The sequence below is a fragment of the Asterias amurensis genome, chromosome 11, assembly GCF_032118995.1.
Source record: "Asterias amurensis chromosome 11, ASM3211899v1".
In the NCBI taxonomy this organism is placed as follows: domain Eukaryota; kingdom Metazoa; phylum Echinodermata; class Asteroidea; order Forcipulatida; family Asteriidae; genus Asterias; species Asterias amurensis.
Window position 1 is genome coordinate 16,049,772 of NC_092658.1, and position 18,222 is coordinate 16,067,993.

An 18,222-nucleotide genomic window follows, 5' to 3' on the forward strand; every position below is an offset into this window, starting at 1 on the left:
GGCGTCCAAGGGTCGATTTCACAAAGAGTAAGCACTTGTCTTATCTCGAGTTAGGACGAGTAACTCGTCTTAACTTAGGATTAATGTTAAGGTCCGCATGCTACAGTGCAGGCTTGGGACTCGTCCTAAGTCCTAAGATAAGTCTTAACTTACGTAGGAAGAGTTTTGTGAAATCGACGGCAGTGCCTTAAGTACACGTATAAAGAGGGACTATGGCAATATAAAAACGAGGAAGCATGTGGAATCCCACAGGGAATCAACATCATCAAGTCTTATTTTTTGCAGCCAGTTGATGAGTTTTCCAAATTGTTGAAGACTGTATTGATCCATTTCCCATTTAATTTCCTTAAGGCTGTGTGAAGAGGTGGTGACAATTTGCAGCACACGACCACAAACATGGCCATGTTAGTTTGTAGTGACTGTAAATGATGACTCTATCTTTATGAGTTCACAAATTATTGATCGCGGAAAACACAGGCCTACATCTGGGGTCAATTTTACATGTACAGGACAAGCTAAGAGCATCATTACACATTAAACAATTGGTGCACGCTGTGACAGGATCCGTGGCGTTTTGAACACCCAACATGCCCAAGGGGGCAAAATGGCACCTGAGGAGAGGATGAGGGTGCCACTTGCCCCCGAGAATGTATAAAACCCATGGACCAGGTCACAGCGTATAACAATTGTTTTGTATGGTAACGTATTTCTCTTTTAAAGAGCCATTTAGTTGTCATCTTCAAACATTTTCCGACGGGGTACATATTGTTTAAAGAAAAAACAATTATTCACTGTTCCCTCGAAACCGTGGCTGTTTCTAACTGTACAAAGCGCTGGAAATCTACCAACGATGGGGTCGATCAAGATAATGTACGTATGTATACTGGTAACAAACCTCATTTTACCCTTTGCGCTGCGCGTCATGCACAGTGCATCCTTATAGCAATGTACATGTTTGTAACAAGCGTCTTTGTATCCAATTAAGTGATTGGTTCTCGACCTACAAAACTTAACTATTTATTCCGGAATTTTTTTTTTTTAAAACTAACCAGCTGTTGGTCAGAGCCTACACCTCTGCTTCAGGGAGTTTTACATGTTGTTTATGTACTTGACACTCGACAGAAAACCTTTACATCATGCATAGCCCAAAAATCGACGAGACGAATGAAGGTCACCAGCCAGATTATAAGAAGATATTTCCTGTGTTGTGGCTGGTTCACTGCAAAATTTTGCAGTTGATGGAATTCTCTTAAACAATTTTATAATTTACCAAATCAGTAACTAATTTGTGGTGTGGAAAACAGACCTAAAAACCAGGGTTTACACATGTATACCTTGGCTTTAAGAGGATGCAACATTTAGTGGCCAGAAGTGCATTATTGATAATAACATGATTCTGAAATTACCGAGGTAGTAGTTGAGAGATCAATCAATGTCAAGTTGGCAAAGTAAACTGAACAGACTTGAGAAATAATCTGTAAGGATGTGCTTTTTATCTTTGAACTGGAAAATGAAGGAGATCAGAAATAAAAAGTGGTATTTTTTCTTCCGCGCATGATTGGCACGCAATAGTAGGTCAAATTAGAGTACATGTAAACGGGTAAATGGGTACCTATTAAGGTAGAGATTATTGATGGGAACTTTAAGAAACTTGAGCGCCAATTTGGCTGCTGATGTTGCATACTCAAAAGGAGTTGAGATGGCTTCAGGAATGCTTAAGGCCCAATAAAACAATGACAAGGGATACGAAAAAAGCTTTGATACAATGTTTTGAAAAAGTACCTACTGTACATGTATGAGGGAAAAACAATAAACTTGCGTGTTGCTCATGCAACATAAGAGTAACAGACCAATTGGCTGTCGGTGCTGCAAAGTCCAAAGGAGTTGAGATGGCTTTAAAAGGAATACTTAAGGCCCAATAAAAAAGGATACAAAAAAGCTTTGATACCATGTTTAAAAAAATACCAATTTGTATGAGGGAAAAACAATAAACTGGGTCGTGGCTCATGCAACATCTAATAAGAGCAATTTTGACTGGCGGTGGTGCAAACTCCAAAGGAGTTGAGCTGGATTCAAGAATGCTTAAGGGCAAGGCCAAACCAAAATGGATGTAAAACTCTTTGATCAATGTGTAAAAGCGCCTTATACTTTAGATGCCTATGAGGGAAGAACAACGAAACTAGCTTGTGGCTCATGTCAGTTGCAACATCCATACAGACCAATTGCGGCTTCCGGTGATGCATACTCAAAAGGAGTTTGGAGAGATCCAGGAATGCTATGGCCCAACAAAAAGGAAAGTTTAAAGACACCAGACACTATTGGTAATTGTCAAAGACTAGCCCTCACAGTTGGTGTTTCTCAACATATGCATAAAATAACAAACCTGTGAACATTTGAGCTCAATCGGTCATTGAACTTGCGAGATAATAATGAAAGAAAAAACACCCTAGTCACACGAAGTTGTGTGCGTTTAGATGGTTGATTTCGAGACCTCAAGTTCTAAATCTGAGGTCTTGAAATCAAATTCTTCAAAAATTACTTCTTTCTTGAAAACTATTGGCACTTCAGAGGGAGCAGTTTCTCACAATGTTTTATACCATCAACCTCTCCCCATTACTCGTCACCAAGAAAGATTTTATGGTAATAATTATTTTGAGTAATTACCAATAGTGTCCACTGCTTTAAAAAGTGCCTCATACATGTTTGTATGTAAATACTATTGAGGGAAGATCAATGAAACACACTTGTGGCACATACTTCTACATTGTAAGTGTAGTAAACAGACTCCTCCTAATTTGTATTCAACACTGACGATGATGACACGAATGATTCACTTTTACTCCCATGTTATCGATGGACACTGGGAAGAAACTGGAGTGGCCCTCACTACACCCACAGGAAGGTTATGAAGTGATGACTGATCACCAGAACAGGAAATGTTTCATACATGTAATACGAGTACTGCACACCAAGATTCTATGAAAGACAACCAGAACTTGTGTACAATTAGTACACTGCACATGTACACACTATGTACATCATCATTGGTTTGGGGAATGAAAACTCATATATTTCTTGGCCCTGATGCACACGTTTTCTTGGAAGACAAACGTCATCTTAAGTTGATGCATTACAAAGTTCCTCTTTCCACCCACCTCTATCAGTGTATTCAGCAGAGAGGATACTTGATTCAGAGCCAAGTATCTTGATGAAGCTGTGACAGACGTGCGATAAAGAAGTCACATATTGGACCTCAAGATTCTTAACTGACGAACTTCCTCATCAAGTGTAGGAAGAACATGTTGACATGAACAGCTATTTCTGTCAAAACTTGTCACAATGACTAATGAAATTGGGGGGGGGGGGCAATTATGGGCAAACAAGAAAACGGGAGGGGTGGGGACACTTGGGTACAAGACGTTTGCTGAAATAGACAACTACAGTACATGTAGGCAGGAAAAATGGCGTTTTAACCAACAGCTATCTAGTAAAAGTGATGTCAGAAATTATTTATCAAATTGTTCAGAAAACTTGTCCGTCTTTGAGATTTGTCCAGCACAAAATCATAACTCAATATTGGAGGTGGGGAGGGGGGCTACAAGAAAAGAACGGGGAGGGTAACATGTAAAGAACATGTACAAATGTATGTCAAATGACATGGCCTAACATACATGTACATGTACTGTATAATATGTATGTTGTCATGGTTGTTGGTGTAGTAGTAAGCCACATTAAACAATGTATGCAGGTAGTGAACTACAATCTCAAACTTCGTATCTTTTTTTTCCCGGAAAGTTATGTCAAGAAAATAAAAACATTGTTAAATTATTTCTTAAGTCATCTTCCACACTGAATGCCCATAGCTACACAAAGTTCTGACAGTCAAAATACAGTATTAAGTGTCCACTAGGCTACAGGGAGACAAATTTCATACACACAACATTTCCTCTTTGGAAACAGATGGGCCGGCCCCCTCTGCCCTCTAGCCACGGATAATGGGATGAAGCAGGGGACGGACTTGGGGGTGTATAACACTTCCCATGGGGGATGTGATACTAGCCAGTTCCACCTAATAAAAGAACATCACATGTTTCGCATTATTCTACTGTGTACATTTACAGGTACCTTGGTACGCATGGGACCTATAATAGTTGGTCGAGCAAGGCAGGTCTGAGTATTGATAACCCATCACAGGTCTCAAAAGGTAAATGTCTTTTGACTGGTCCCAAGTCCTAAATGTCCGAATCCTAATACAGTACTGATCAAAATTTAGTAACAACACAAGATAAAACCCATGCGCAAAATGGCCTGGACATTTACATGCTTAACATGTTTTGTGAAAAGTGAGGTATCAAGTAACACTATACCCCTAACCTCGCTACAAACCTTAATTCCTAATGAGGCTGTAGTGTCGTAGTTGCAACTATTGATTGTTTAGTCGAGTCACGACTACAGGTAGTGACTGCTTAGCGGAGTTGCGACTACCGTTTTTTCAACTACTCGATTCAATGTGCCGCCAGGTCTACTAGAAAAATAGTCGCAACTACCTGTTTGGTGAACCAATTGTGTCGCTCATGACGTACTTTACTTACGAAACACAGATAGACATCAGCGACACAATCCTTCAATCCTTAAAGCATGAGTGTTACTATATTGCGCCTGGGGCAAACATTATGCCGTAATGCATCTTGGGGATTAAAAATTAGCCGAGACTGTTGTCAAATTCGCAACCATTTGAGATGCAAATAGTTCAGAAGTAAGTTTCACTAGGCGCCCGTACCTTGCATCCTACAATAATCATCACAGCCTTCTGTTTACCCTTTTTTCAGGGTTTGTGGGCTGTGGTGAAGTTGTTTTTGGTTTTAGGGCTTTTGATCTCTACAAATTTCTTATCCAGTCAAGTACTTACAGCAATCTTTGGCCTTTTGTGTGACTGTTCGTATGTGCTTGGTCTCTTTCAAGATGCGGTCGTCCGTTCTTCCGACATGCCTGGACAAGTCATCCAAGATTTCTGTAAAGTAAAAAACATTAAATGTTTTAATATCTTTGGCTGACATTTTGTATTTTTTTTTATATTTCATGTTAGCAAATATGATAAGTCCAGTATATGTCTACTAATATTTAAATAAAGTCTATTGTATAAGGGTTTTGAGGCATTGCATGGTGAAGTATCAATACTCAGTTTGCGATAACACCGTGTGTATACAGAGATTAGTTCTTTGAGAAGTCGGTCAATGCTATTTATCCTACTGCTGCAGAGTAGAATTGTGGAGGCTACACTACATGTACATACTACAATGTACACGTGTGTACATGTAGTTCTAAAAGAAACTGTACATGTACATGTCCTGCCTATTAGCTTCTATCTGGGGGGGGGGTAGGAGATCTCAAGGGGACTTCTTCTCGTTGTAATTAACCATCCCAAAATTCAAAACATAATTTGTCAAACCACATCTCCTGCAAAACAGTATCTGAAACTACACGGAAATCAACATAAAAGTTTACAGGCTATCAGACATACACTACATACATGTACGAGTATCACTATCAGGTACAGTGCTTTGCCTCACACATACATCTTGAAGGATAAAAAAGGAAAAAAGTAAAGTCAGGAGGTCACAGTAGTTGAAGGGATTCCACAGTAGTTGAAGGGATCTTGTCATTACTCACACTCCACAACATTGTTTGTTTTGATTTCTTGCAATCTATTACACACTTAGTTTTATAACACACCCACAATCTTAAAATTCCAAACAAAATGATACCCCCTGCCCCCCCCCCTCCCCCACACTCACCACAATCCATTTCAAAACATTTTAAATGTGAGTTAATCTGAATTAATCACAATGAAGAACATTCCCTAAAAATTTACACAAATAGGTAAAGCGCTAACGCTTTTAATAAACAGTTAGATAAACGATGCAAAACAGGACTAGAGTAATTTGAATTAAGCGCTGTTTTGAACTGATTTTAAGTTTACAACTTAACAAGCTTGACAAATTTCAAATGCAAGATCATTCTATAGGTTTGGTAGAGCAGCTACCTGTAACCTTTGTTATACATTTAAGTTTACCTGAGACGAAGCTAAAAAAAACAATCTTGGAAAGGGCATGGCCTTCCTCCATGTTAAGGGGACACATGTATGTATAACATGAATGGGCAAACGCACAGCCAAATGACTGGTCAAATTATATGTACATGGCACAGTGTATGCTGGTGGCAAGACTGTCTAAAGCTAGAGTAATAACCGGGCCCAATTTCAGAGAGCTGCTAAGCACAAAAATTTGCTTAGCATGAAATTTCTTCCTTCATAAAAACAGGTTTACCAAACAAATTTCCAATTGTTGTAAATTGCTAATTACTGGTGTTCAGCTGTTAAATGCAAATCCTGAAAATCATGTGAAAACTTGGTTGATAATCCTGTTTTTATCGAGGAACAAAACTTCATGCTCAGCAAATTTTTGTGCTTAGCAACTCTATGAAATTGGGCCCTGGACATTTTCTTCTTATAGAAAAAAGAAAATGATATCAGGCCTACACATGCAGTGTGAACAGTGAACAAGTGTGTCTACGCAGCTTCTGTACTCTTGTACCATTTAAATAAAATAAAATCAATTTTTCTTAAATCTACTATTTCCCTTTGCGTCAAAATACTGACACTTTTCTCAGGTCCCGTGTCAAGTGCGGATGGCGAGGGTAATTTTTGTTTCCTTGATGCAAAAAAAGATACATGGTGTAGCTCTCTTCAATTAAAAACTGTCTCCTTTCTTATTAGGCAGGAGAAACCGGGTTGTTCCATTTTCGTTAAAGCCTGATCAAGTAGGGAAAGAGCGGTGGGAGGGTGAGTCTACATTCTTAAAGAAACACGTTGCCTTGGATCGGACGTGTTGGTCTATAAAAAAGCGTTTGTAACAGTTTGTTATAAAATGCAATGGTTAGAAAGATATTTTAAAAGTAGAATATAATGATCCACACAAGTATCACTCGAAATTGTACGATTTTCCTTTTATGTCGCGAACTAACATGGTCGGCCATTTATGGGAGTCAAACATAAATGGCCGACCGTGTTTGTCGACGAGGTAAAAAGAAAACCATGCATTTTCGAGGCATATTTGTGTAGATCATTGTATTCTACTTTTACACTATCTTTCTAACCATATGCATTTTATAACAAACGGTTACAAACGCTTTTCAAAGACCAACTCGACCGATCCAAGGCAACGTGTTCCTTTAACACAAGGGTAACCAAAATATTTTAAAATCATTTCACTAATGATTAATGAAGTTAAAACAGAGGTAAGCCTACATGTAGCCTGAATGTTATTGCGAGGGAGCAGTCATTAAAGTGTGCTGCAATCCTTATTCCACAGGATGTAAAGTGTGACACAGTTCTTTCATTAACAAGCATAATATTTGCCTCCCCGCCCCCGCCCCTGGAAAAAGTCCCAGTATTACAGAGTAAGCTGATCTCATGTGACTTTTCAAGCCAATTAAAAATAGTTTTGCTGATATTTCTGAGGGCACTAAAACTCACACATCAAAATAAAGCCGACAGAATATTATGCCTGCATTAACCCCAACTTTGCTCCAATAGTTATCAGAAGGCTTCAGAAAATGCATTGAACAATAGAATTTTCCCCTGAGAAAACTGATTGCAATTCTGGCTCTGTAAACAGGTGAACAAATTGGTGGACACAAAACCCCTCACCCTCATCTTTCGAATAGGCCCATTCACATCATCACATTCACCCATGCCTTGGGTGTGTTTGCTTGTACGGAGGGGGGACTCCGCCTTTACAGTCCAGCCGCGTTTGTTGTAATACTGCGTAATTTGTTAACATGTTGGCAACTGTAAACCACATTCCACTTTGCAAGAATTCTCTGTTAAAGGGAATGGAAAAACAGCACTTCAGACCTTGAACTTTGCTCTTGAAGGGCCACAGCATTCCCTCCCCCCCCCCCCACCCAACCCTCTTGTAAGGGGCACTATATATGAGAAATACATGTATGTAACTTTGTATTGTAACTTTGCAAAAGCACTACAGCAAAGGCCGAGAATCCTCTCCCAAGGAAAAAACCCAATGTTCCATCCCTTTAAAATGATCCCGCCCATAGCCTTGTCCCCCAGACTGCAAGCCTCTCCATACCAGACCGCTATTTACTGTATCAATCACTCACATGCGCAAATGAGGTGTGAAATATAGTACATATCATAACAGCGGTTGACAGCATCATATAATGCAAGTGACAAACTATTTAGGATCAATCATGGTAGGGACCTATTTTTTTTCTTCGTTTTTTTTTTTCTTTCTTTGTTTTACACATCTATAAAACAAATAATCTTGGTGTAACTGAAACACCAACCCACTGATTGGTCCAGAGAAGCTACATGTACATGTTATGTACGCTACAGAACTTTTCATTTCAGTTAATAATGCATGCATGTATTACAATGTATAGTTTGTCGGTTTTTTAAGTTTATTTAACAAAAAATAGGCCAGAGAAACCTGCAGAATTTGTCAAAGTTCTGTGATTGTATTTCATGTATTTAGGAATATCTGTTTACTATTTGATTAATCACCACCCAACTAGATAGGGCTGCCTTCAAAAGACACAATTTCCGGTTTAAAGCAACAACAACGAGTGATGGTATTTTTGAGGGCAACCTTATGCTGGTAAGCACACTTGTTTGTGTTGAGAGCTACTTGTGCTTAAGGGGGTAAGCTCCATTGAGACTTTGGTTTCAAGTAAAAATTTGGTTGGTAAGGTGTTGGCAAGGAATTGGAAAACAGTTTATGGTCCTGTGTCAAATTGATGACGGCACAAATGCCTAATGTAGCCGTCAGTGAGCGGTTAGGTGGAAATACACACGGTGGCCCTTGCAATCGGGCCCTGAGTGTTAACTTAGACACTGAATACAAGATGTAATATGATACTAACAACTTCAAAACCACAGGAGTCAGAAGACCAACAAATGTGTTAATTTCTATTTTGATTACAACTTAAAAAACTCACTGGACAGGAATGAAGTACATCCGAAAGGGAGACTTAGATTATACCAACGGACTGCTCCAGACCAGACATAATTCATCAACGATGCTATGTTCGTCTTTCTTGGGGGGGGGGGGGTGGACGTTTTTACACTGTATAAATGTATCATAAAAATAGCTGTGTAATGGAATTTAAACATTCCAAGTACGTATTCCAAAGCTTACCTGATGTTAAAGGAACACGTTGCCTTGGATCGGACGAGTTGGTCAAAACAAAAGCGTTTGTAACCGTTTTGTATATAATGCATGCGGTTGGAAAGATGTTTTAAAAGTAGAATACAATGATCCACACAAGTTTGCCTCGAAATTGCGTGGTTTTCCTTCTACTGTGAGAACTAACACGGTCGGCCATTTATGGGAGTCAAAATTTTGACCCCCATAAATGGCCGACGTGTTAGTCGACGAGGTAAAAGGAAAACCACGCAATTTCGAGGCATGTTTGTGTGGATCATTGTATTCTACTTTTACAACATCTTTCTACCCATATGCATTTTATAAAAAACGGTTACAAACGCTTTTCAAAGACCAACTCGACTGATCCAAGGCAACGTGTTCCTTTAAAGTAAAAAAGTTACAAAATGTACATTTCAATAAAACCAAGAAAAAAATGTTCTACTCTACCCCCCCCCTCTCTTTAAGATTTAAGATGCATGCTAAAGGTGTGTTGACTTTTTAAATCTCACAAACACTACACAAACAACAATCTTCTGCACAAGACCACCTTTAAGTTTAAAGAAAAACTTGCACACCATTTTAAAATGATACAATGGTGTTAAGACCTTTCTTATCTCATAAACAATACAAAAGCAACAAAACTGTCTACTGTACTTCACAAAACCAATGTTGTACCCTCCCTTTAAGCTTGAAGAACAGCTCAAGCACAGTTTCAAGACAGGCCATTGGTGAGATGCTGTCCTGACCGACTTATGTACACTCTGTAACCCCAGTAATAAATACTAACCTCAACTACAATTGTGATACCATAGAAAAAAATATCAAAAAATACTCGGATATCAAGAGTGTTAACTTGTCCTTTTTTTCATCATGACTGTAAATTATCCAATAATGATTCCCCTGACCCTGCAAAGTGCAACCTCTGAATTTCCTAATTCCTCTGAAATATCCTTGCTGGCTTCTCTCGCTCCAGGGCAAGCCGGGGCTTGACTCCTGAAAATTAGTTTGTTTGTCAGGTGCAACTTTTCCAGAGAGTTTCCGCCACAAGAAAAAAAAGTATAAATTGTTCCCGAGTTTTGATCGCTTACGGTAACTTTCCCTGGGCCCTTCAGGCTTTGATACTGGGTGGGCTGTGTGCTGCGTGGAAGGAGCACAGGGTACCACCACCAGCCATCAGAAAGAGGTGGCCATGGTGTTGTTGTTTTATTCCTCTTATGATTTTCGCGGAGAAATTCATTACTAAAATAATAAACCATCATGCAGGTGTTCTCTCCGTAGCGGAATTGCACTGTGACTCGAGGCTATAATGTTAACAAATTATTATTTGAGTAGCATCTACGTGATGCCCTTTCAGCACTGGGGGTTGATTATTTTTTTAACAAACTCAACGTTGAGATTCTGGTCTATTTTAGGCAGTGCTTGTGGATGGGAAAGTGTTTTTAAGTTCCCTCCTCCATTCCAATGAAAGTTTGTTGAATTTCAAACTTGTTGTGTAACTTAACTTCAACGCACAAGTTTATTATTTTGACCTTCATATTTGATTGTACTTCAAGCCTGACACAAATGGGACACAATTCGTTGCCTCCATGTTGTAAGGTCATTAATTGCAACTTCATACTCAAAAAGTAACTAGATGAAAAATGCATATAAATTTTGAGAGAACAAATTGAAAAAATAAATTAAAATGTTTTACTTCATACTGCCCAAAAAATACTTTAAAGAACACTCACGATCAGCAAGTGTTGATTCTTAGCTTAGGGTAAGCAGTGCCTTAGAGTTTTTCTCCTTGCACAAGGAATGAAACATCCAAACAACGAACACAGCAGACTCGGTTTTGAAATTGATTTCCCGAACATAATCCTCAAATCTTTCAGTGCACCTCAACTGCACTGCACTGAACAACCGACATTCAAAAATCAAAATAAATTAAGTACTTAATTAAAGTGTAACACTGAAAGCAGGTCTTTCTTGAAGGCCTGTTGAGGCTGGGGGTTGGTTAGTGGAAGCAATCATCCTGATGAGCATTAAAGAGTCGCATCTTGAGCTGGCCTATCACCAAGAGATGATTGCAGGACCTACTGATCATCCAAGGTGTGGTGGTTGAAAGTGCAATAGCCATTTCAAGATTTGGTAGAGCGATACTGTACATGACACTATTAGGTTTGGCTACACTCCTAAAGTGTCCGTCAGATCTCAAAAAGGCTAATGGTTGTACACAAAGCTACAAATGTCTGCAGTACCATTCTGTCTCTGCACGATTGACCCTATACCCACTGGGCCAACCATTTGGTGTGGGCACCTTAGATGCGTAGGGGTAGGTTGCTTTAAAACAAAATTGGGGGAGTTCTGGGAACACTCTGTTCTGAGAAGTCAAAACAAAAAGGCATCTACATACTAGCTGCTCTTTGCAGTTTTGCCATTGAGCAAAAAAAATAATTAAAATTGTCAGTATGCCATGTCAGAGAACAAAATTTATATTGACATGCCTTTTCTAGTGCTGTTTACATCTACGTGTTTTCTGTGACCACAATTTGTTATAAACATTGTACATCAATCTGCCATCTGATGTAACAAGTTAATTTTACCAAACAAATTATTATTTTGGGTTGATCAACGAAAAAATTATCGGAGTGGGATTTGAACCAACAACCTCCGGATTGACATGCTGGCGTTCTACCAACTGAGCTGTATCTAGCCCAATGTGGGTGGTCTCTTTAATTGGCAATATCTTTGTTCGATGATACAGTGTAATACTTTCATGAACTTAAAAAGTCAACTGTGAAAATCGTGTTCAAGCCAATGAGTGGGCAACAACAGTTCATGTATGTGAGACAACGTCTTAAGTAGGCCTAACCCAGTCAACCTCAGTTACACATTAAATTTGTTTTTTAAATAGACCAAATCGCTTCCACAGTCAATGGAGGGTGAACAACACTTAGTACATCAGCTACCTACATGTACAAAAATGTCACAGGTACTCCTCCCTCATTCCAAAATATCTAGAATAAAATAACCAGCTTAATTCTCTGCGGACTAAATAGCGTACACATAAATTAAAGGGTTTATTCCCCCGACCATCTGGTCGTAATCATCATAGCTTTCCGGATCTTGTACAAGCCTTTTCCATAACACAGACCCGCCCCCTTCCTCTACTCCGATTATCACATTGGCTATTTCGTTTCATGAGCGATGGTGTCGACGTTTCGCACTTGGATAAGTCCCTTTAGATTCTCGAGGCTTACCTTATCAGTGAGCAACTTACATCTCTGCCTCTTCCCTCCAGTAAAATACAATGACCGAGGCAGACAGATTTCTGAATTTCCTGTTACAGGCCGACAAGTAACTGGCCGCGGACACGTGTATTTGAGAACAGACATGGACGACAGCTTTTTTGTTGAGGGAAGGAAAGTTACATGTACTTCGGAGTACTTGGGGTCATACATGTACATTAGGAAGAACCTAGACTGAAAGTGGATACCTACTCAAAAATAGTCAGTGGCAGACAGCCGCAAGGGAGTTCTCATCCCTGAAACCATTTTGAACCCACCTGCACGCACAGGTCCAGGTTTTTTTTTAGGGAAGGCGAGTTACTTCGGAGTACTTGGGGTCAGAGGAAGAACAGAGACTGAAAGTGGGTACACAATGTACAGGTGTCTGCTCAAAGACAGCCACAAGGGATTTCTCATACATGAAACCATCATGTACCTGTACTCTTAGCAAAGTGGGTACCTACTCCATGGGAACAGCATCCAGACAGAAGAGGTACATTGTACATGAACATGCAATGTACAATGTACCTGGCATGCCTGGGCACCAAGTCGTGTACTGTAAGTTGGGTGACTGTTGACTGTGACATACACTGTACAGCCACAAGGGACCTTTCATCCCTGCAACCATTTTGACCCTACATGTACATGTACACACCTCCATATTGTTGGATACCTTGGCAAACTGGGTACCTACATGTACATGTACGTGTACATACATGTACCAAGTACATGTACATATGGGAACAGTACCCAGACAAAAGAGGTACCTGGGCACAAAGTCGGATTTTACTGTAATGTGGACAGCGGCAGACAGTCACAAAGGGGATTATGCAGAGTTTCTCCCAGACTCATTTCTGTTGAACCGGTTTGTGGTACTGTTTGGTATAATGGGGAAGTAGTGTCAACTACTCAATATGATGACTAAACACAGGCAGTCACTCTCAAAATTATTATTGGTGTACTGGACATGGCAACGTACGCGTTGCATAAATATGTATATTTTATTTCCAAATAATAACCCATACCTAATATGAATTAGTGCAACTGTGGTCTACATTTTGTGCCTTACTTGTCCAAAACCTCTTGTTAAACTCTAATCTTGGTAAAACCAAAATTTACATTCTTGATCCCTGATGCAAATTAAACATCTCTTACATATCTTACAACATGCTCATCTACTGTTGTCTACCAAAAACCAGTTGAATAAATCGTCGAGACCACAAAGCAAGCAATGAAACAAATACTGAGATGTTCCTAGCCAAATATGGGTACCTGCTGAAAATTTTGAATTATGGGGCAGATGGTCGCATGGAGATTCATTTTGGATGTGTTCCTGTTAACCCAGATTCATACACAAAGGTTGAGTCTAAATCGGTCTTAGATAACCTGTTACTACTCCTACATGTACATGTAGGCACCTTGGTGTGCATGTACCTACTCTAGGGTACATGAGACAGACAGTCACAAGGGGCTGGGTTAGGATTTTTCCTGTTAACTCACACACATTCATATACCCTTCATGTGTTGTGAGAGAAGCTCATGAGTAAAATTTTACGAATTCATTTTGACCTGTTCCTACATGTACTTACGGCATTGAGGATAAGGTCCATGATCAAACAAAAGCTGATATAGATACAAGGGGGCATGTAGATTTACGATTAATATTCTCTACGCACCTACATGTATGCACATAATATAACAGCCAGCCTATGCCTCAAAGTAACCCAGCAGCATCAACATTAATGCTATGACACCCTGGCTTTTGCTGTGGTGCCCTTTTCAAAGTTCCAATACAAATTTCAATTTTCCTAATTGAAGTGACCCTTTACCACAGGAAAATTGCTGTGCCCCTTCAAGAGCCACGTTCAAGTACATCTAGGCCTCATGATTGAACAAAATCTGCAAATCACCATGTTTTACCATGCCCTCTTTGCTTGGATCGCCAAGCATGGTTTGTTTCACGACAAATGAATCATCTAAGATACTTGTTTGGTTTGTTTAAGTCCAGACGACAAGCACAAACATTGTTAGTCTGCATGGAGGCCATCACCTTCGTTGCCCCTGAGAAGTATCGAGCCTGCTGTCTGTCCTTGTATAATACATGTATCTTTAGGGGCTTTGTTCGGTCAATAGTTTCAAAAGCTCATACACACAAAATCAGAAACTCCTCCTGAAATATAGATCTCCAGAAAAAAAAATCCACCCTACACTTGAACTCCCACCTGCACATACCTGTCAACAGTGGGCAATAGTTGGGCATGTGCAAGCCCCTACACACTACAAAGTCTGAGGATAGGTATAGGGTACAGGCTACCATCAACTTGTGGGTGCTGGTGTAAACAAGAAGGTATGGCCATAGCCAAGGGCAACACCGAGAGGGGAAGCTCAGTGTTTCTTTTTCCCTTTCTCTCGCACGAGATGCCGTGTTTTGTTAGAGGGTTCACAGAGTATTTCTGGGTAGAGCGGCAGTGCAACTTGTGACCAGGTGTTGAAAGCTCCTCCTATTTCTCTCCTCTAGGGGGAGAAGGGGGGGGGGCGCTAAGCTTTTCTTGGATGAAATTTAGGTGTTTATTGTAAGGTCCAGACGTATCATATACCTATTAAATTGTAAGTCAAACAATGAGTGAACATTCAGAAAAACAGGTCATAGGGAATATTCTACGAAAAATTACTAAGCCCAAATAGAAAAAGACCAGCCGACCTCAGTGAGTGCATAGCCAGCAATTATTTAACAAACTCTATGTTGCACCTAAAACCCACAATAAAAGACAAATAAGTGTCCCCTGCAGTAGGCTTGGTTTGTGGTGTGGTTTCTTGTACAGGCTCCTTCAATTAAGGCCAGTTCTAAATCGAGGAGTCAGTCAATGCTTTGTGTGTAATGGGTAGTGCGCAGTCTTGTGAAAACAAAACACCAATGCTCATCATTTTTTATGGATAGCAGTGTACATTATGACTACATAATGGAACTGTTTGCATTGGTTAATGCCAAACGAATGATGGACATTTCTGTCCTTAGACTTGACTTGACATGAATCTTGTAACTGCTCTACACAAACTTGTGAAATTTGTTAGAGTTGTCCAAGTTACAGTGAGGGTGTATGTACTTTTTGTAGGACAAAAAACACAATGTCCACAGATTTACACTAAACTTACAGTTTGAAGATAAAGATAGTAGAAAGCTTCCCTGAAAACATTACGTGCTGAGGTGCTGTAGTTTTGGGGGAATAAGTAACACAATGGCATGAAAATAATTTTCGTCTCATGAGACTAAAATTATTTAAGGCATTTACAAACGTATTTTCATGACATTGTTTTACTCATTTCTCAAAAACTACAGCACCTCAGTAAGTAATATTTGAAGGGAAGCTTTCCACTATCATTATCTTCAAATTGAAAATGTCCATGTACATGTTGGCCAAAGTCTTACCACAATCTATATTTTTGTGTTCTTTCAGACTTTAATTGAACAAAAATCAAAATTGTAAAAACTACATAAAACTACATCACCTTAGCATTATCAAAAATGTTGTAAAACCGTACATGTACATACAACTGTACTGTGTGACAAAGAGCTTGAGGTGATGTACTGTCCCCAACATGGTGGGGAAATGGGGGGATGGCTAAAAAAGCATTTTGATTTTCACCCTCTAGAGGCTTCAGGCCTACAACATAGCCTACACAATCAAACCAGAGGCTATGAACCAGTGACCATGGGTATACTCCACATATTGCACACAGGATACAATGGTCACTAGTTTTACAGACAAGTGGGGGTAGAAGCCAATTAGTCCCATGTATCCATGCAGGAATTTCCTTCCTTCAGTTGGGGGTGTTTTCAATCACAACATATCCATATCAAATTACTTCCTAAAAATATTACTCAAGCCCCATATTGGTTTCTTCAGGTGTCATACTGTATAAACACTTCAAAGTTCAAAGTCACAAAATACTGGTTGAAAAGAAAATCTAAATTTCAGGGATGGCATGGTCAAAATGACTGCTGCATCATTAATCAGGCCCCAACAGAAAGACCAAACTACAGTGCCCGGTTCAAATCAACTACATCTATCATAAAGTACATAGCTCTGTCTAAATGAACAGCCAGGGGGAACAGGTGCTACACAAAACTCCTGTGAAACGGAGTCAGCAAAAGTACTGAAACGTATGGAGATGAACCAAAACTAGCCACTGTAAAATACAACAGAGTTGTCTGAGACTAGAAGGGCACTCGTACAAAATAACCTACATCTTTCAGCTATCACCTTCATGGACATGTACATGATGTAGTCATCAAAACAGGAAAGAAGAAATAGGGGAAGACAAAAGCTTTACAAATGTAGTTGCCAGGGAAACCCGGGGCACTTCCAGCTGATCTCACCAACTTAGACGAGAATGAGCAAATCTCAAAATGATTCCGAATGGTCAATTCAAATTAAAGACGGTTTGACCAACAAATTGAACAGTCACCTTTTGATACATGTATATGTGTGAATTCCGTTCCAAGTGTCCTTTTTATAACCAACATTAACCTCTGAATAAAAAAACCGATACTCAAGCTGCACAGCAGTGCCTTGCCAATCAAGTTTATATAATCCATGAAGGGCTATTTGGGCAGGGCGTATTGGGTTACCAGTGAGGGTGTTTTGATATGGGCGAGTTCCTTTTCACCTGCTACTGCCTGCATTATTAACTTGATGGAGTGTCAGATTTTTTAATATCCCAGTATTGGGAACACATGTAGGACATCGCAGAAGACAACCTTTGATTAATGGACCATTCACATATGAAACAGAAGTGGTATTAAAAGATTCTTGTCGGCTGATTTGATCTCCAAATTGAGATTTAAATTTTAAATAGCTTTTTTTTTGAAGACTTGTGAACCTGGAATACACTGAGAAACAATTCATGCACAAACATTTCTCAAATTGAAATTTTTTTAAATCCCTCTCTCAATACATTCCTATGAATGGAATCTGGAATGTTTTCAAAAGATTATGTAGCTGCAGTGCTTCCCAAGTGAGTTTTTATGGTCATTAGTTGTATACATGTAAGATGTATACTTTCACTTTCAGGTATAGTACTGTATCAAACTTGCCAATAATAATTAACTCAAACAATGGCATCTACTCCTGGGGCTGAAACGGGGTATACCCCCTCTACAGTCCATAAGGCTGTAGGTATAGGTAAGTATCTTCCACTAGAAGCCCGGCTGGTAGAGCAGAGTGCACTACCTTCCCAACCTTCTGTGAAACAATTATGGTTAAGTGTCTTGCTCAAGGACACAAGTGTCATGACCAGTTGTCGAACCCACACTCTGCTGCTGACAACACCAGAGCTTCTAGTGAACTAGACGGCTTGTCCACGACACGGCACAGAGTAAAAGTTACAAGCAAAAAGACACCTACATGTAAATAAACCAAAGGAGGACACATTTAAATCAGTCTAAGACGAACCAGGGAAATCTAACTGAATTAAACCAAAATAAGCTGGAAAAGCATTCACTCGGTTTGAAAAAAAAAAGGCATTGCACCCAACATTCTTATACCCACACCGTACAAGGATCAATTCAGAACTCTCCAGAACTTTTCAAAATTCTTTTCCCCAAAACAAAGAGGGAACAAAAGTTTTACCTTTTATGATTTAGCTTGATGTACCTCAACTAAAATCAATCAATTACTTGAGACACTTTACAGTTTCATGGACAAAACAATCGAAAAACCTGACCAAAC

At 39.5% G+C, this 18,222-nt stretch overlaps 1 protein-coding gene across 1 annotated transcript in view; it reads right to left on the bottom strand.

Moving 5' to 3' along the window:
• Positions 1 to 18,222, bottom strand: part of LOC139944537 (syntaxin-8-like) — a 46,149-nt gene that overhangs the window by 7,481 nt on the left and 20,446 nt on the right. Inside the window, exon 8 of the mRNA XM_071941581.1 lies at positions 4,910 to 5,011. Within this exon, the coding sequence (XP_071797682.1) occupies positions 4,910 to 5,011 (102 nt within the window). The remainder of the gene's footprint in view (positions 1 to 4,909; positions 5,012 to 18,222) is intronic.